General features: G+C 40.1%; 1 protein-coding gene across 4 annotated transcripts in view; it reads left to right on the top strand.

The window, feature by feature from the left end:
* Positions 1–21,227, top strand: part of dock4 (dedicator of cytokinesis 4) — a 152,657-nt gene that overhangs the window by 69,146 nt on the left and 62,284 nt on the right. For all 4 annotated transcript variants that reach the window (XM_011490916.3, XM_020714319.2, XM_020714318.2 and 1 more), the window contains exons 9-15: positions 1,947–2,028; positions 2,116–2,176; positions 2,261–2,393; positions 5,050–5,138; positions 13,974–14,099; positions 17,400–17,524; positions 17,915–18,077. In XM_011490916.3, the coding sequence (XP_011489218.1) occupies positions 1,947–2,028; positions 2,116–2,176; positions 2,261–2,393; positions 5,050–5,138; positions 13,974–14,099; positions 17,400–17,524; positions 17,915–18,077 (779 nt within the window). The remainder of the gene's footprint in view (positions 1–1,946; positions 2,029–2,115; positions 2,177–2,260; positions 2,394–5,049; positions 5,139–13,973; positions 14,100–17,399; positions 17,525–17,914; positions 18,078–21,227) is intronic.

Genomic DNA, 21,227 nt, shown 5'->3' on the forward strand with positions numbered 1-21,227 from the left:
TAAAGAAATGTACTATTTACAAAACACTTTTTGTTGGGGGAAGACGCAAGCATTAGTCTATTAAAGTTGGGGTGTGTAGCTCGACTACACACCCTATGACTCGTTAGTTTTGTGAAATGTGAACCCCAATCATGGTAATATCACTAAACCATTTCTGTGAATGAGTAATAGACCGATCTTACAGCTGACAGTTGGCTATCAAGAACCAATGGTCATCTGCTATTCAAAAGATCCCGCCCACATTTGTAAGACATTTCAAAAGTATTAGGATTCATAAAAATAATGTTCCCTCGCTACATTGCGGTTCACCTTTCACGGTCTCGCTTTTCCCTCAAAATACTTTAGCGCAAGTTTGCGTTATTTTTTTACCGTTTAACACCAGAGCTTTAGCTTCAGCGTCGATGTTTTTGGTTTTACGCAATTAACGTAAAACCAGCTGATTCTGAAGCGGAGAAAGGCGCCCTTGTGCTGATATGTAACACTTTACAGTATTCAGTTGCTTACACATTCAGTGTAAACCAGCTTTGTGTCCTTAGCCAACACTTTGTGTTAGTGATGTGTTGCAAATCGGCGCACATCCAAGATGAAAACCCGATTCTGTCCTCGTCACAATCAGATGACTCACATTGATCGCGTAAATAGTCAAAGATTATCAAAAAGCGTGCTAATTCCCTGTCGCCGGTGACAATATAAAGGGTTAACACCGCATTGTGTTCTTCATCCTTATCGGCTATAGACCATTGTGAATATATCTCCTCCGTGTCCTGTCTCCCCAACAGAATGCGTTTAGTTTGCAAAATGTACATACATTTTCAATTACAGAACTTTGTTTTGTTCTATAATATTGGAATTACTGAATTTTAAAAGAGTCTAAACGAGAGAGAAAAGTGTGAGAATTTTATTTCAGAAAAGTCTATCTGAGAAAAGCTTATGAAGTGTGTAGTGAGGGGTTTACAGCCTTAAAACATCTATAATCTTACATTGTGGATTTTACTTATCACATGTTACTTTTGGAACAAAACTCCCACGATAAAAGACGGAACCTTGCAAATGTAACCACAAAGGTGACTTCTTGGTTCTTTTATCAGACAGAGCTTATGTTTAAACATACCTGACATGTTTCGACGGATGCGTTTTGTCTGTGTCAGAGTCCTCATCAGGTGGTTGTGCATGACGTGCATAAAAACAATCGATGTAAAAATGTTGACAGGTGACTCCGCCCCTTGCTGTCCGGAACGCGTCTGTCGAAACATGTCAGGTATGTTTAAACACAAATCGTGTCTGATAAAAAAAGAACCAAGAAGTCAGTTAGTAACTGCAGACACTATGAACTTTATTGCATTAATCACAGAGGTTTCTGAATCTGAGTCTGCTTGTTTAGTTGTGGAGTTGGACCATATTACACCAGACTCCAGATCATTTAGCTTTTGAATGCGCTTCAATCCGTAAGTCAAAGAGTTGTATTTTCGGATGTAACATTTCCAGAACATCAGAGTACAGAACAAAATCCATTTCTGAGTCACACCTTCGTTTTAAATGTGAATCATCAGAGATGTTCAATGCATCGTCCCATTTTCAAGAGAGTTGTTCTTTTATGGATCAAACTCATTATTTTTGTGAAATGAAAGCAGGATATGAGATGAATTGAATCAAGAAGCATTTGCTTTCGATGCAGTCACAAAAAATGTTGGTGCTACGTACTTTTAAGATGTTTTACCCCAAAGCTTTGTGGGGTTTGGTTGAGTTGTGTATCTGTCTTTGCCTCAGGCTGGTTTCCCTCCAGGCTGTTCTTTGTTTAAACTTTTCAGACAGCTTTGTTGTGGTGCCTTCAGTGTCCTCTGGCATTTTCAAACGTTCATTTTCATCCATTGCTGTTAGCTGTGACTCTGAGACGAGCGTTTACCTGGATGTGTCATCACTTCTCGTCTGTGTCTTGTTTTGTGCAGCGAACGCTTCTTCGTCAGGCTGAATAAGAGCGGGTTGCCCAAGTCGCCGGAGAAGACGGAGAGACAGTGCACGCTGTTTGTGGTGGGCAGTAACAATTCAAAAAAGGTTCGGAAGCATCTTAAAGCTGTTATGAGTTGACTTAACCGTCTTGTTTTGGCTCTCTTTCAGGATTTGGGAAGCAGCGATCTGCGGAAAGATGTCTACATCGTTGTGCACATCATAAGAATAGGTAGGAAAAAGATGGTTTCTGCTTCGCCCTCTTTAGCCTTACATGGATTTGAACCTCTCGGGGTTTTCTTATTGCTCTGTGCAGGGAGGATGGGAGCTGGGGAGAAGAAGAACCTGTGCAGCGTGCAGTACAGGCGGCCTCTCGGCTGCGCTGTGGTCAGCATAGCCGATCTCCTCACCGCAGACTCTAAGGATGACCACCTGCTGAAAGTTTACACGTGAGTCGCCGCAGCTCTTTTAAAGATGAGATTCCCAAAACAAAAAACAAAAAAAATATGAAGACTTGCAGTTCCCTTTGAGCGATGCTTCAGAGCTTTGGTGCTTTGTTGACTGGCAGCTGTTGCAGTGGCAGCATTCTGTGGTTCAATACAGTCTGGCCTCATAATACCCTGAAGGGTAAAAAAAAAGCTACCGTTGACACAGAAGTTTGACCTAAATTGGAGCTGGATCAGACCAACCGGCCAAATTCTTTCAAAGTGTTTTTCTCTGGAAACAAAACAGACTTTAATAAATGTGTAGGATACATACACATTAGGAAAATTAAACAAATAAAGAAATATGTCATTTAACTGCTAAAGAAGTAGTTTTTCTGTCAGGATGGGTGAAAACTAAATATTGATAGATTTAATCCGGTAAAATCCTTGTAGACAAATGTTTTTTTGTTTATTTTTCTGTTAACAAAAAATAAGTCTATTTCTTTATGTCCTTATCTATCTCTGTCTTTTTTTTCTGTATTTCTGTCTCTTTGTTTATCTGTCTCGCTATCCTAATATTTCTTTCAATTAATCCCTCTTTATATTTCTTTTTGTGTATCGTTAACTTTATCTCTTTTTATCTCCTATACCAATCTTTTTCTATCGCTCCATCTTTATTTGTTTCTCTTTTTTAATCTCCGTCTTCATCTGCCCAAATCTCTCACTTTCTATCTGTATTTAAAATAATCTGACACCTAATCTGTTCGCCTTCTTTTTCTTCCTTTCAATGATGAGGTTAGAATTTTAGTTGCAGAATCATTGGACTCCACTACATGAAATATTGAATCTTTTGATGGTTGTAAAAATACGTTCAAAGTAGTTTTTAGTGAAAAAATATGCGCCGTCTGTGATTTGACACATTTCTAAAGCCCATCTTACTTTACAGCTCGGTGGCTTGTGCGAAAAATCTAGATCGTAGTCCGCTTGGTGAACCTGCAGAGTGAAAATGTTCAGATACATTTTGTTTCTACGGCATGCTGGGAGAAACAGGTTGTAGTGAACACGCGAGAGTACGTAGATGTAGGCGTGTTGTATACATTTTTCCATTTTTTTGGACCCCCTAAATGGAAAGCCCGTTAGTGCTGTTCATTGGATAAGTGAATCTCCTAAATCTTTGACCGTTAGAAATTAGGAAATTCGGTAATCAGAGCGTAGTTGCATGAGCGTCTCAGAGACGTCCCATGGACACTAATCTGACCTACGGACACTTATAAAGTATTACGTATACCTAATAGTTACGTAGAACGTACGCACACCCCGGGTGCAGGTTATACGTAACTCGGCATCTCCTCATGCTGAGTGTGGCATAAGGACATCATACAACATCACTTGTGAGTCACACGCGTGTAAAACTGCCAGTAGCCGTACGAATACCACACCCACAACAATGGTACATTCCATTCTTATGAAGTCCCTTAAGGTGGAGAACTGTGAGACACACCTGGGCTTCCCCTTCGACCCTCCACAGGTTGACCCTCCACAACCCAAAAACCTGGAGCCGTTCTAGTCAGCCCCCATGCTACATACACGCTTTACCATGCTTTACCACAAAATAAGATGGAAGCCACAGATTAAAGCTAAACTTCCAAAAGACATGCCAGTGTTGGGAAAAACATGTTATACACTCACTCACAAATCAAGTTTACTAATGTATTCATCAATAATACTACCATATTTACAGTACAGTGTAGAAGTTTGGGAAAGCACTTATAAAACGAATTTACAGTCTTTGTACAAAAGCTAATAGTGTGGACTATGGGACCCATACAAATGCTTTTGAATGTTTTTAAAATATGGTTTATTAAAATTATGAGAACTAGTTAAATTTAAACGGTATTCAGTAAGTTTAAAGCCAGAAACAAGCTACTTCCAGCAAAAATACAACAAATGTTCAAGGACAGAGATGTGGGTTACGATTTAAGAAAACAGCTGAATGGCATTTGTACTACAAAAAAAGACTATGTGGTGTGGATGTATGGAATGGATTTTAATGAAAGTTTAAAACAAAACAAAAGTTTACAAGTATTTAAAAAATATATATAGGATGTCACTACTGGAACTTTGCATGTATGTAAATTGATATACAGAGGGTAGATTGAATGTTTTGAGAATAAAAAAACTGTAAATAGAAATATGCACATTATAAGGTGGTGTTAAAAGTGGGTGGGTACATACAAGATTTTTCTTCTACTCACTCCTTTTCGAGCACATTGTTTTGTTTTATCTATTTATCTATATTTCTTTTGTTTATTTTCATTTTGTTTTTGAAAAAAAAATTAAAAAAGATGGCTGTACGTTTTGTACGTAGAGCTTGTAAACGGACCTAAAAACTTGAGCAGCTACACATGAACTAAGACTTTTTGAAAGCAGAAATATGAAACTGGTTTAGATGGTCCCTTTTTTTGGGGGGGAAGTGGTCCCTTTTTTTTGGGAAGTGGTCACTTCAAGGCGCTTTGCTGATGCCAGTTTGAATGTAGCCTAAGGCTTAAACAACAGCTATAAAGGCAGCCATCTTTAAGTTTTGCTACATTTACAAAAACAGTACAACAAAATGTGAACCCCCCCCCCCCCCCCCCCCCCCCCAAAATCATAACTGAAGCTTCATTTTTTTCTCCCTAAGGTGTAACACAGAGAGTGAGTGGTACCAGATCCATGAAAATATCATCAAAAAAGCCAATTCCAGATACAATCTGTCTGGATCCAACACAGGTGAGAATCTCTTCAGCTTGCTGTCATCTCAGATGAACCTCTGTGACATGAATGCACTTAGTTTTTAGTGTTTGTGATGCCTTCTATCTTACATAATGCTTGTTGTTGAAAAGCAGCAGACTTACATCATAAACATCTTGCCAGTTAGTCTGCCTTGTTCCAGGCAGCAGCTTCAGTGTGAGAAGTTCCTCTTTTTTCGGAGTGGGTCAGTCTTGATTGTGCAGGAAACCTGTAATTGCATAAGAACCCAGACAGTTTGTATAAATAGCTGCATTCACATCATTCTGAACAACAGCATCAGCGGTTTCCCATGGCAACAAGTTGATGAAAAATCAGAACATTTAGTTCCACAGACGTCAAAGAACAACCACAACTGTCTTAAAGAAGTGTGTTTTGCAATCACACACACACACATTCCAGCATACACACCATCACGTGCACATACACAAAAATGCATAAACACATATGCAACTACTCACACGAGTGTGCATGGACACACAAAAACATGCATGCACAGACACACACGTATGCATACATAAACATAAAACAGACAAATCCATGTGTGTGCACACACAAATGGATAAACACACACACATGAATACACACGCGCACACACACTTAAATATCCATGCACACACACAAAAACACATGCATGCATCACACACACAAGTGCATAAACACATGCATGTATGCACGCACATGCTTACATGAGTGTGCATGGACACACAAAAACATGCAAGCACAAACACACAAAACGGACAAATCCGTGTGTGCAAACACACAAATGGATAAACACACACACAAATGAATACGCACACTCAAATATCCATACACAAAAATACCACATGCATGCATCTCTCACACAAATGCGTACATGTACACTCATATGCATACATAAAACAAACACATGCGTGGTCACACACAAACACAAGAATGCACAAACACTAACGTATGCATACAGATACAAACACATGCACACACACACACGTGCTCGCACATACAAGTTTACAAATCTAAAAACCGTGTGGGTAAATATCAGTCTTTAAGGATTTTTTTTTTTATGGTTTTATTCTTTTTTTTTTTTTTTTATGAAAAAAAATTTGATGGTTTTATTCAACAATAGGGGAAGCAAAGTGATCTAAATCTTCCCAAATGCTGCACTTTTTCCAAAATCAGAAAACTTGAAACAGTGGTAAACCTTTTTGTGAGTGGACCACCTGATAGAAACCTTTCCAAAACCACCCTGACAACAAGCGATTGAAACAAGAAGAATCACTGCAGGAATCCCTAACCCTCTACAACAAGAGCAGACTGCTTACATTTATCATAGTTTGTTGCAAGAATAAAAAAACATTTATCATCGACAAAGAGCTGGACATTGTGTGATTTATGAGGAAGTTGATGATTCAGGCCTCTTTGCGTTTGGGGGAATAAATATTTTAAAACTAGGAAAGACATCTGAGACGAACCAGAGTCAGTTTCATGTTCCCTCAAAAGACCATCAATTCTTTGAAGAAATGTCACGCAAAACTGAAGACTTTAGGAAGCTCAAGATGCATAACATTAGTGATTGTTGAGAACTTAAAACAAATTATATCCTGATGACACTTTGTATGCTGCAGAAGTGTATCAAATTAAAGATTGTTTTTTTCACTGCTGTCTTGTTTCTCTTTACATTTGCCTCATGTTACAAGAAGTAATCAGGCCAGAATATGTTTATACAGTGCAGTTACTTCACCTTTACCAACAAGTTAGCATTGTCTCATTTGGGAAGGTCAGAAGAGCAAGTGTGTATGTACACTGTATGGGAAAGTAATACGTGAACATACCCAGCATTTAGTACTGAAAGTATCATGTAGTTGAGTGGAAATAGGGCTAACTTTCTTTTACAGTTACAGTTTCAGTGTACTTAAGGGGTAGTTTCTGTGGTAAATTCATGGTAAATACCATGAAACACAACAAGTGCAGACCTAGAGGTCAAGGTACTTTATTTGTACTTACCTTGTTCTTACATGTGGTAAGTACCACAAAAGACACCTTTACACAACATGTAAATACCCAGTAAGTATATTATAAATACTCAGTATGTACAACATAGGTATGAACCAAATAGTGCCACACAAATACACAGTAAGTACTGTGTAAGTACAGAGTATATACAAAATAGTACCATGTAAGTACCCAGTAAGTCCCATAAAAAGTAACATGTAAACACACTTTACCCAGAAAATTCCATAAAAAGTACCATGTAAATACCACTTAAGTACACTGTAAGTACTGTACTGTAAAAGAAAGCGTTTCCACTTTGGTAACAATGCTGGGCAAGTCTGTCCGGGGTACGCTGGTGGCCCACATGAAATGTCAAGCCCGAAGACTGCTTGGTGCAAAAAAGGTTCACGCACATTTTGTCTTTGGGCATGCTGAGGGCGACTTTGACTGTTCATGTGAACTGGACTGAGTGAGTGTGATGTCACTACTGGAAAATGGTTTACTTCCTACTCCAACGAAATGAAGTCAATCAGTTGCTATTTTTTGGTGATATGGATGCCGCCATGTTGTGTGTATTGTACAGCTTGACATTGCGATGACAAAAATCTGCGATATATTGTGCAGGCCAAATAAATACACATATTTTTAATTCAAAATGGCTCTGGTGTCTTATGGGTTAAGATGCAGCCGCTCTTTTCTATGACCCTCGACCCAAAAACCAGCAGTACCCGTTGAGGTCAACGCCAGTACGGGTACATGTGACTAAGGCTCAAGCAGTACTTTCATGCTTTCAGCTTTCATGGAAGGAGCGAGGTGTAAAAGCTTTGTGCTTTAGTTGATGATGAAGTATGAAATAATTACACAAGTAGCTGAGAAATGTTAGAATACTAAACAGCCACTGGCTGTATCCATGCATCTCTCTGCTGATGCGGTTTCTTTTAATCTCATTTTGGGTTTTCAACTAAATCTTTATCAGGTTCAATTATCAGCTTTGTTTGCTGTCTAATCCTGCTTCTGCTGCCTGGCAATATTACCAACGATAAAACACAAGCAGGCTCACGGGATCAGATTAACAGAAGATAACACATCAAGAGATAACGCTCTCTTGTCACAGCTGAACTTCCATCACATTCAAGAGTTTTTTCTTAAAGTGCTTTAGTCTTTTATGCCTACTGGCAAACGTTGACACTTTTATCTTTAAAACTCTCCGACCAAAAGCAATTATTCACAGGCACAATGAAAGACGAGCATAATGGCAGAGCGCAGCAGGCTTTCCACCATGTGGAAGTGCTGCTTCAGGCTTTTATTTTGATAGCATTATGCACGCGCAGGATAAACACTTGGGTGTTGAACAGTTTAACAGCTTTAGTGCCAACAAGAATTTACAGCAAATTAAATCTGGAAATTTAGGGTCTTTTTCACCCATTTTATTGAAGGGGGGATTACATTGTACCAATTGTGAAATACGACTGGACCTGAGGTAGAGCGGTCAACCTCAGGTCCGGTTGCTGCCCTGTCCGCCCACATGTCGAAGTGTCCTTGGGCAAGACATTGCTCGTGGTGGGTGAGGTTAGTGCCCGTGTAATGCTACATTCACACCGCCTTCGGCAACACACCATCAAGTGATCACTTCCAATGAGAAGTTAATGTGTGTAGATGCACATCTGTTCAAGCTAGTTTTCAAGTCCATTTTTGGGCCATTTAATGCGTGTTGAAGGTTAAACTAGTTGAAATTTGGCCAGTCAGGGACTCGGATTTGGTAGTGACGGATGGGAAGCATCCTTTTCAATGCACGGAAGTACCAACCCTTTGAAAATTAATCATGAAGGAGAAATTAATAATTGCGGTTTGTGTCTGGCTGGAATTATATTACACCAAGGGCGAATCCGAATTGCTTCCCCACCCCTACAGCTTCTCCCCAGCCCTATTTTTATCCATCCAAGCGGAGAGATCCAAATAATCTCACCAAATTCGGACGTTACTACCACTACCACTTTAGCGCGTAGCTGCCAGCGCTAAGAAGATGCATATCAACATTAGTTTTATAACTTTAAAAAGTCATGCAAAAACACAATACTTACATTTAAATGTAAACTTCTGTGCTTCAGAGCACACTCACGGGAAGAAATGTGTTTTTCCTCCACGCCATAGCGTGATGCGGAACATCCTACCAGCGAAGGGATAGCCAGCCCTTGGTTGCTACCATTCCTCCTTAAAAAAAAAACCCTCACTTTTGGACACCACTACAGCTTCTAATGCCCACACAATTGGAGTAACAGAGTAGCCAGAGGGGTAAGGATTTGCTAAATTCAAGTCTTTTGTACATCATAATAGATCTGTGAAAGAAAAAAACCTGGAGCGAGAGCCGCAAGATTTTCACCGCTTTGAAATTTCACACCAAGCCGTATCACGTAGCGACAGTCCAGTGTGAACACTGTGCTAAAAGTGCGTACAATAATGTTAGTTTAGCCCAGGGGTCGGGAACCTATGGCTCGCGAGCCATATATGGCTCTTTTGATGGTCACATGTGGCTCGCAGACAAATCTTTAATTATAGTTTTTTTTTTTCATTAGACCAGTCCTTCTCGGGCGCGATGCGATGCCAGAGGCGCGCAGTAGTAGCAGTGCTTAGAGAGAGAAATCTGCGCCAGCGCTATCAGTTACTATTATCTATTATTTCACAGAGTTTGTACCAGCTGGAAACCTGTGAATTGACGTGCATAAAACTACGCGCTCCCGTCTCTGAGAAAGAGCGCGCAGATGCGGGGACGGGATGTGTGAGGGAGAAAGCAGAGGGTGGGGCTGAGGTGTTGTGGGGACAGGCAGCAGGTGAATCGCGCAGGGATTGTAAAAACGTAAAACCCGCTTCCCGTCACTCACTGCAGCGTGTGAGTGTGTGTTTGGCTCCCCGTCTGCATGTGATCAGTCTTTGTCACATCTACAGAACATTCAGACCTACGATGACGTTTAAAGTCTCAACGCCTGAACGAAGCAGAAACTCAACAACCAGACTAGACCATCAACAAAACTACCACGAGAAATACTCATCATTTATTAGCAACAGAATAACAATATTAAAAAGAATCCACAGACTTATTGTACTTTAAAAATGTTGAAATTAAATCAAATGCACACATTCATTTGTATATTTAGTTTTAAACAAATTGTCGCGGACTGAGTTGGATGGCTGTTGGGTCGCGTTCTAAATTTTGGAGTTCATTGAACGCGTCAAGCAGAGCTCTGATTGGCCCTCAGTTCTGTCGCTCAGCCTGTTGTTAGGTAGTTTGGACCAATGGGGTTCAGCTATGGGCCGAATAAGGGAAATGGGAGGGCTGCAGCGGGAGCAGGGGAATATAAAGTTGGGAGAAGCGCTCTCGTGTCGGCGGGAGAGATTCAGGAGTTGCTGAATTAATTGAACGACGTTTGTTGCGGTCTGCAGTAATCGGAATAAAGAACTTTAAAAGAGGTTAAGTCTCCGTGCCTCAGTGTGGGGAAGGGACACTACATTATTGTATGGCTCTTTCGAAATTACATTTCAAAATATGTGGCATTTATGGCTCTCTTGGCCAAAAAGGTTCCCGACCCCTGGTTTAGCCCGTTCTGAAACATGCATCACATGCCTGTACCATGTGACAGCGGAGCCGCCATTAGTGTGTGAATGAGGCTGTGACTGTAAAGCACTTTGGGCCTTCAAGGAAGGCAGTAAATCAGTATACACCACTTACCATGAAACAGAAATTTGGAATTCTTTTTTCTATAGAAACATTTGATCCCTATTCATTAGGAAATTGGGGGTTTAATGAGAAATGAAATAGAATCAGATCCATACATCTGTGTGCTCATTAAAGGTTTTCAACGGTGTGTATAGATCCTGTTAGGCATCTGAGCTTCCTTGTAGCGTTCTGCTTTTTTTTGGTCTAAATCAAAATCCTCAAATCACTAGCTAAATATCCAAGGAGACATGACTGTGCTGCTCCTGAAATATAAATACAGGCTGTTTCTTTGGTTTTGAAGTTTTCGGATTTCTTTTTTATTTTGCTTTTCAGAGTCAGAGCATCTTTTAGGTTGTTGAATTTATCTGTCAAAGAAAAAGGTTGATGCGTGAAGATGGTGTCTTTGTATGACGTAGTCTATAAAAGGAGTTTTTGGGCTTGGTATGAGTCAGAAAAGGTAATTCAGCTCCCACCTCCACACGCCTGTGTGGGTGGCAGCAGAACAGACAGCTCACTCTCTTTTGTTTATCCTTGTTTTTTTTTTTGGGGGTGGGGGGGGTTCTGACTTTGCCGGGAACAAAAAGGGTTGGGAATTTCTGTTTTTCTTTTTAAGTCTTTTTTTTTTTAAATCAAAGCAGTATTAAAGCTAGTGGTAGATAGCTTTTAAGGCTTGACTGTTTATGAGAGTGCAGTGAAAGCCAAAAGCCGAGTCCAAATTAGATCAGATTATGCCTCAATACATTTGAAATAATCCTTTCTGTTTCCATTAATCCTTTAAGCCACATGTTCCTGCAGGACTTTATGGTAGTTTTGCTAGTTTGTTCAAGTTTTCCCCCCCCATTTTTTAAAACTGTATGGTAGTTAAACCAACACGAAGACCTTTATTTTTCTTTTATACATCTTTTTATAAATTATAACTTTATTGATTCCAGTGACAAAGCAACATGAAAAAAGGTCATTTAAAAAAAAAAACTAAATGTACTTTACATGCAAACTGACATGTAACTGTTTCAATTCAATATGTCAGTTTCACTGAAAACAAAAACGGTGAAACTTGCTGAAGCATATCAACATCTTCTCCTTTAGGAACTTGCAATCTTGTTGCTACCGCGATGTGCTACCTCGCTTAATTATTGTGATGCTATAGACCAGTGATTAGCAACTTCAGGCCTCGAGGCCCGCATTCCTGCATGTTTTCCAACATACCCTGCTCTGGCATGTTCTAATCGGACTGGACACACCTGAACCAGGTAAGATCAGTCAGGAGTAGGGGTTGGATATCTGGAAATCACGCAAACACACTTGCCCTTAAGGCCTGGAGTTGCCCATCTCTGCTATAGACTAGCACTATCAGTCATTATGTCTTACCATGAAACTTTAATATAGATAGGCTATAGTCACAACCGTAAGGGGGTGTTGTGGGTTTCTGGGTTGTCCGGGCCTGTGGAGCATCATTAAGAGGAGTGGCTGCATCTTAAGGGGGTACACAGGTGAGTCTTGCAGTTCCTGTGAGGCTAGCTGAAAATGGAACGCACAATTGTTGTGCGGGTGGTAAGTGTCTCATGAAGTATTCATAAGGTTAATGTTAGTTTTACACACACCTATAACGAGTTGCTGATGCTGTCGTACAAACTTAAAAGGTCCCTTGCCAAGTCTGCAGGCTTTAGGGGCATTGAAAAAAGGAGAAGTTGAAATGACATCACTACATCTCACCTACTGTACTTCCCTTACTTTACCCTTGTGTGCTGTTAGTGTTTGCTACAACCTGTATCCCGCAGCAAACCCGTAGAAAAATCTTCATGAACGGGTTCACTGAGCGGTCTATGGCCTTGATATTTAGTGCAGGCCACCTGTAGCGCATGCCCAGCACAGGTTTTCCAATTTTTTTGCCCGGAGGCAGCCCGCATCTCACCGTAAGGACGGTTGTGACTAAGGGTTTGGAAAGTGAGTGTGTGACATCCCCCTGGGCTTTGCAGTAGGCGATATATCAATGTCTATGGTTGCCAACGTCTTCACCAGATATGACGTCCTCGGTTCCTGGACTTCCTGAAAACAGGGAGTTGGAAAAAACAAGAATGTCTGACAGCTGTTGACGATCATTTTGTCCCTAATTGTTAAAATCCCTGTCGATAAAAGTGATCTTTCCAAATTATGGGAGGAAATTTCTCACTGTGTGGCTGTAGTACAACTGAAAATTAACAGTCACATGACACTCAAGATGCCACACCCCTTTTCCAGGACTGTTTTGATTGTAAAAGATTAAGTAAAATATAGGGTTTGGGAAATTTGAAGAACAGTTTTATAGTCAGTCAAATACATTTATTTCTGTTTAAAATTAGGTTGTTTTACGTATTTACTTGAGAGATACGCCCTTTAGTGGTTATATAGTCAATTGGTTGATTTCATTTTTTAAACTGGGGTCAAACCGGAAGTCTGAGAATTTGCCCCTTGTACTTTATGAGTGAAACAAGTTTTTGTTTTTTCTCTAGTTCTGTATAAGTTACCCTAACATTAACATTAGTTAGCTTTCTCATCATCTAAAGTTCCTAAAACTTTTGTTTCCAACTTGGTGCCTCGTCTAGAGCAGTGTAGTCAAGCATGTAACCATCAGGTCTGCAAACGAGTCACGTCTCCTTGTTTACTGCCAGTGATTTGAACATCTCACAGCTAATAAACCTTTGCATCAGTGCCTCCTAGCTCCCCCAAAGCACATCCACAACAGTAATTATCCTCATCTTGTCTCTAGCACTTGAATTTGTTGTTTATGCGGTTGCTTCTCCTCAAAATGATCAGGGCTTATACACACACATCAATAAGCAGCACTGTGAGCTCCTAATTCGGGTTGATGCTTCAATTTACTTTTCAATTTGATATCTCAAGTTAGGGCATGAATATATTCTTCTTGAGATCCAGATGATTTGTAGGTTTTCCTAGGAAACAAGCTCAATTTAAACTGCGGGTCTCTTTCTCTTTATGGTATCTTTTATTCACTGCTTGATCCTTTCTGATGCTAAGGACGGTCTTGATGTCTTATATGCCCAATACTACATTTTTATTCAGCCAAAAAGGAGAAAAGACCCGATGTGGTACAAAATATTATCAGTACTCAAGGTTGCCATTATCTGGTGTTTCAGGCCTGGCTGTGGCTCTGCAGCTCCTACACGGAGACATCGAGCAGCTGAGGCGGGAGTATATGGTCCTGTTCACTCGAGGTGTGTCCATTACCAGGAAACTGGGCTTCTCTGACATCATCATGCCAGGTGAGATGTTTTCCAATTCATTTGTTTCTATGTAAAATCCAGTGTATCTCATTATATTTTTCAGTACTTCAAATTCTAGAGTATATTAAATGTTTAAAAAAATCTATTCAATTAATGCTTTGTCATAGAAATTTTATTTTAATTGAATTTAAATGAACAATTCCCTTCTTAACTCACTTTGTTTTGTTGTTTAAAATGCTAAGATCCTGGTTCACGCATCAATAAGAAAATATGAATGTCCTTAAACATTTAACAACACCCTCGAGAGACAACACGGATAATTTATCGGTCGATTAGACTGCTAACCGTTCCAGCAATGCATTTCGCACTTGTCTAGCTGTTGTATACATTTATTTCACGCATTGCATGTAATCAGGGAAAACAGTCAGTTGATGTCAAAATAAAATGCAAAAATGAATCGCATGAGAATTTCTGAAGCTGCTCTCTGAAGTCATCTTGGCATTTGCCAATAAAATGCATTTTGCATAAGTTGAGCAGTAATTACAGTGATTTTCTTTTAAGACAAGAAAATATTTCAACCAAAACACCTTCTTTTAATCGTTTTTTTTTTTTAAACTGCTTAGATATTTAGAATATGACATTGTGGGAAATGTTGTTTGGTCATGGGAACTTTGTTCACAAAAATATCTATACAGCATGGAAAGAAATGTTTTCAACATCTAAATGTTACACATTTATGTAAAAGTCTTTGATCTAACATTAATTTAAAGCCGTTTTAAAACAACAACACTTAATTTCTCCCTTTTAATATTTTTTTCTTACATTGCATTAGCTTTAAACAACAATGAAATAAATCTACAAACTTGTGTTATTTAAAACAACTGCTTATAGTTTTTCAAAACAATAAACTGCTTCCACTGCTACTAGGTGTTAACATTATATGGGAATGAACAACAACTCAGCTTTCCTTCGTAGTTAAAAACAAACTGAAGAATTTAGGAATTTAAAATTTAACTTTCACATAATCTTTTGTATAAATATGTAGCATTCAAGCAAGGTGTTTAGCTAGTTAAACATTCAAATTGCTACACCTCTGTCTGCTTCAAACAGCTTACATTTTGTTTAGATTGATACATATTTAAGTCTATATATTTTTGCTTATCTGAAATATAATTGAACCAAATATTTGTACAATTTAAAGACAAACTTGTCTTTCTCATCAGCATTTGAGGTTGAAACCTGATTCCTCTCCTCTCTCACGTGAGAGTGCTTTCCTCTCTAAACGACACGCCCTTGCAGAGACCCTCGGGCCCTGTTGAATGGGCTCTTGTTGTCTTGGTAACAAACGCACAGCCCCCTTGAATTGGAAGATGAAAGCAAAAGACAAAACATTCATGTGTAGATTTATCTATGCATGAGAAAATGTGATAGACTGTTTGGATTTGCTACCTGGATTCTTTTTGACTACATAACATAAGGAAGTGTCAGTAAAGAAAGCTAGTTATTTTAGGTTGATAAAAAGGCGGTAAAACCCCTTCACTGGTTCACCAACACAGATTTACGTTCATTTCTTTTTTCTTTAGTTACAAACCCTTAAAGCTGAGTGCTCCCGTTCTTTCTGCTTGTGTAACCCCACCCTAGGGCAAAGGATGCCGTCTGCTCCTTTTGTTTTTGTTTTTTACTACAGGATTTGTACCAGCCTGTGTATTTTTCCTCATCTTTTGTTGTTATATAAAATTTCCAATCAGAAAAGTATGTAAAAAATGAAGTGCTTTATCTCCCCTAAAAAAGGTATCAGTTTCCATGGTTTCTGTTATGAGGGACAGAAGATCAGTGTTAAAGAAACTATAGGTGCACATAATGTTCTCCTAGCTTGGGTACTGTACAGTCAGCTACAGCTACAACAAAAATCTGCGGTCTGCATGTTTATATTTCTTTTTCTAACCTTTATGGAAGCTTGTTCCTTTGAGGCTCTGCATAACAAATGGAAGGCAGTGTGAACTTTTTTTTTCTCTCCCTCTAATTTTTCACCACTTAGACTCAAGCTACGCACACACTAGACATGTGATGTGTTCAAGAATGCGCTAAACGTGCATTCTTGATCACGCATTTAGCCCATGGTGTTTACAGATGACAAGCAGGGAGAGGCTTCTTTTTCTTTTTCTACTGTTTTAGTGCATTGTCCAACACCTATAGTCGGAGATGTTTGGTGTGAAATGTCAAATTTGTGCAAATTTTGTGAATCTTGCTCCAGGCTTTTTCTTTCACAGCTCTATTCCGATATATGAAAGACTTGGTGTCATTGAATTCCACCCGGGCACAAACTATAATTATTCATTTCTTCTCAATGATCAATCTTTAAAGGGTTGGTACTTCCATATTTAAAAAAGGACACTATCTTTACATCACTACCAAATCCGAGTCTGATTGGTCAAAGTTTAACCTGGTTTACTTTTGAACGTTCAGTGGCTAAATGTTTTGTAAGTAGAGCCTGGAAACAATCGTAGAAACTTGAGTAGCTACACTTGAATGCGAGATTTTAAAGCCAGATGCCCGAAACGTGTATTTAGACACGCTTCTCGTTGAAAGTGGTCACTTAAACACGCATTGTAGAGGCCCGTGTGACAGTAGCTTAAGAGTTAGCAAACCGCTATTCACATTATGAAATAATTATGAAATGCAGCAGGTTTATTAGCTCAGCTAAAATGACACAAAGCTATATCAGGGTCAGGCAGGCAGGAGTCAATAACGAGCATGGGAGCATCAGAGGAGAGATTGGGTAGACAAGATGCAGACGAGAGTCGGGGCAGGCGGGCAGCAAACGGAGTCAGACACAGGGTCAAGAAACAGAAGATCAGGTCCAAATACAACGCTCGGAACAGAGGGCAGAGTGGCACAAACAATACTTCGCACTCAGCTTAACTCAGTTCAGTGCCTAAGTACGCTGTGGTTGATGAATGAGAGAGTCAGGTGTGTGGCATCCAGGAAGTGTGTGCTGGGGTTGCTGGGAGTTGTACGGTGGTTAGAACTCTGGGTACCGCTTCCGCCGGTGACCAGAGGGGGAGACAGAGGTCTTACTTCTGACTGTTATGGTATTATAAAAATCAATTTTGACCTTTATACACCTTTTTATTAGATTTTACTTTTAATTTCTACCTCCTTTCACTGACTCTGAGCAGAAATGTAATTTCTTTGAGCTTATTTTAATGCCGGCTGAAAGGTAAAATTACATTCAGGTCTGGCAAAGAAAAAAATCACTCTGAAAAACCCATGTGGGCTTATTGATGAAGTTTGCTCCTTCACATAATTTATGTCTATTTTTTCCCCCTATTCCTGCAGGAGAAATGAGGAATGACCTTTACATCACACTGGAGAGGGGAGAGTTTGAGAAGGGGGGAAAGAGCGTCGCCCGAAACGTAGAGATCACAGTTTATGTGTTAGACAGTGATGGTCAGATCCTTAAGGTAAAGCCTTCATATTTCACTTGTTTTTTTTTTATTGTTGCAACATCATTTTACGAATGTCTTATTTGTAGTACAGCTCTTCGTTTAAACATGGGTGACCCAATTGGAGGCTAAGTGTCTCTCCTGTGTGTTGCCCATTTCTGGTTTTAGCAATGTGACAGTCTGCCTCTGTGGTTTCCCTCTGTGGCTTGGCGTTTTACAGGAAATAGAGTCAAATAAAACCCTGCCTAAAGTGGCGCTGCCACCACATGGCACGCAACCCCCTAACACACATAAATGCACTCATAGACTTTCTTTTTGCTCATTTTATAGCAGTTTCTTGGGAGCACAAAAAAGTATTCATGTCTGCTCTGTCATATTGCCTTTTGTCGTTTTTCCTGCTTATTTTAGAGTCACGCCGCCGCCGGTTCAGGCGAACCAGGGGGAGACGAGTACCACTCTCTGGTTCTGTACCACAACAACAGTCCTCGCTGGGCGGAACAGATCAAACTGCCCATCCCGGTGGACATGTTCAGGGGATCTCACGTTCGCTTTGAGTTTCGGCACTGCTCCAGTAAGCCCGAATTGTATTACCCGTCATTTATTACCTGAATGGTTGTGTGAGCACCAGGTTTCTAACACATTAAAAGGCCTCTGGTGCTTCATTTTACAACCTTTGATAAACCTGAGGAGTCTTTCTACATTTTGTTGGTAGACTTCAGAATCGATCTGTTAGATATTAAAAGCATCAGCTCTATCTGACCTTTCCACAAGTCAATTTGTCTCTCTAAGAGGAGTGGTCGTCTGCCATTCCTGTTCCATGGTTATCCTAGTTAGTTATTTCTATGAGAGATAACATTTTTTTCCTAACATTGAGCTCTCAATATCTCCCTTTTTCGTAGACAAGAGGGGAGAGGCAGAGCCTGTCCTCTCATAACAAGCTGGGATGATTATTTCCAAGTTAGGAAGCATTGGGGCTGTATGCAGTAGCCTTATTACTCCTGGCAGTCATTTGCACCGAAATGCACCCTGTTAAGATCCCAATTTAGACCTGTAGTGACACCAAACTAAAGGGGCCAACGAGTGTGTATGACGGCCTGTGGACGTCTGAGCCAAGCGCCTATGGAAATGTGATTAGCAGAGCCTCTTAACGCTAATTTAAGCCAAATGGAAAGTTCATATTTCTCTTGATGTGTTTTTAAGTACTGTCTTGGTTTTATTCTCATTAGGCTCCAGCAAGCAGTTGTAATTTTTTCATTTGCTTTCGAGGTCTGCAGTCTTTACTTTTTAACACAACCGAAAAGAGACTGAAAGGATCTGTCAACATTAGCGGTGCTGTGCATTTTTATAGTACATTGTTACAGAAAATTGAAAAAATTGTTTTCTCTCCTAAATATAAAAACAACATTCATTAAATTTACAGTACAGACCAAAAGTTTGGACGCACCTTCTCATTCAGGTTTCTTTATTTTCATGACTATGAAAATTGTAGGGTCACACTGAAGGCATCAAAACTATGAATTAACACATGTGTAATTATATACATAACAAAAAAGTGTGAAACAACTGAAAATGTGTCATATTGTAGGTTCTTCATAGTAGCCACCTTTTGATTTGATTACTGCTTTGCACACTCTTGGCATTCTTGATGAGCTTCAAGAGGTAGTCACCTGAAATGGTCTTCCAACAGTCTTGAAGGAGTTCCCAGAATGCTTAGCACTTGTTGGCCCTTTTGCCTTCACTCTGTGGTCCAGCTCCCCCCAAACCATCTGGATTGGGTTCAGGTCCAGTGACTGTGGAGGCCAGGTCATCTGGCGCAGCACCCCATCACCCTTACACAGCCTGGAGGTGTGTTTGGGGTCATTGTCATGTTGAAAAATAAATGATGGTCCAACAAAACGCAAACTGGATGGAATAACATGCAGCTGCAAGATGCTGTGGTAGGCATGCTGGTTCAGTATGCTTCAATTTGGAAGAAATCTCCAACAATGTCACCAGCAAAGCACCCCCACACCATCACACCTCCTCCTCCATGCTTCACAGTGGGAACCAGGCATGTAGAGTCCATCCGTTCCCCTTTTCTGCGTCGCACAAAGACACAGTGGTTGGAACCAAAAATCTCAAATTTGGACTCATCAGACCAAAGCACAGATTTCCACTGGTCTAATGTCCATTCCTTGTGTTCTTTAGCCCAAACACGTCTCTTCTGCTTGTTGCCTTTCTTTAGCAGTGGTTTGCTAGCAGATATTCTACCATGAAGGCCTGGTTCACACAGTCTCCTTTGAACAGTTGTTGTACAGATGTGTCTGCTGCTAGAACTCTGTGTGTCATTGACCTGCTCTCTAATCTGAGCTGCTGTTAACCTGCCATTTCTGAGGCTGCTGACTCAGATGAACTTATCCTCTGCAGCAGAGGTGACTCTTAGTCTTACTTTCCTGGGGGGGTCCACATATGAGCCAGTTTCTTTGTAGCACTTGATGGTTTTTGTGACTGCACTTGGGGACACTTTCATAGTTTTCCCAATTTTGGGACTGACTGACCTTTATTTCTTAAAGTAATGATGGCCACTTGTTTTTCTGTATTTAGCTGCTTTTTTCTTGCCATAATACAAATTCTAACAGTCTATTCAGTAGGACTATCAGCTGTGTAATCCACCTGACCTCTGCACAACTCAACTGATGGTCCCAACCCCATTTATAAGACAAGAAAAATCACACCTATTGAACCTGACAGGGCACACCTGTGAAGTGAAAAACATTTCAGGTGACTACTTCTAGAAGCTCATCAGGAGAATACCAAGAAACTCAAACTCAAACTTTATTTATTTATATAGCGCCTTTCATTTTGGTTAAAAACACAAAGCGCTTAACATAAAAACAGATAAAACAGTCATAAAAATGAAAGTTGTTAAAAACGGAAAACAAAGGACAATCGCACAAAGAAGGGACCCCTCCCTCACTACTACTTGAGCCTCTTCTTAAAAACGTCTGCAGTCTCTGCGGCCCTGAGGTTCTCTGGCAGGCCGTTCCACAGGCGAGGGCCGTAATGGTGGAACGAAGCCTCACCGTGTGTTTTGGTCCTCACCTTAGGGACAACTACGAGGCCAGTGCCAGAGGACCGCAGGGTCCGCGAGGGCTCGTATTTTAAAATAGTATCAATTAAATAATAAGGCCCAAGACCATAAAAACAATTGTAAACCATTAAAAGAACTTTAAAATCAATCCTGAAATGCACAGGGAGCCAATGCATCGACTTTAAAATCGGTGTAATGTGTTCCCGCCCTCTGGTTCTCGTCAGAACTCGTGCAGCAGAGTTCTGCAATAGTTGCAGATTTGAGATCGACTTTTTCGGTAAACCAGAGAGCAGGGCATTACAATAATCTAAACGACTAAAAATAAAAGCATGCATTAACACCTCTGTTCTGGCAAGAGAGAGGAAGGGGCGGACTCTGGCAATGTTTTTAAGATGATAAAATCCTGTTTTCACAACGTTTCTGATGTGAGGAATAAAATTCAGCTCAGAGTCAAAAAGAACGCCCAGGTTTCTCACACATTGAGAAGATTTAAAATTCCTAAGTTTGGGTAAAATCATCTCTCTCTTGTCTTCAGGACCAATGATTAAAACCTCAGTTTTGTCCTGGTTGAGCTGCAAGAAATTTTCTGCCATCCACAACTTTATATCTAAAATGCAGTTTAAAAGAGTGTTGACAGGTTCAAGGTCATCA

The sequence above is a fragment of the Oryzias latipes genome, chromosome 23 (assembly GCF_002234675.1).
Source record: "Oryzias latipes chromosome 23, ASM223467v1".
Classification (NCBI taxonomy): domain Eukaryota; kingdom Metazoa; phylum Chordata; class Actinopteri; order Beloniformes; family Adrianichthyidae; genus Oryzias; species Oryzias latipes.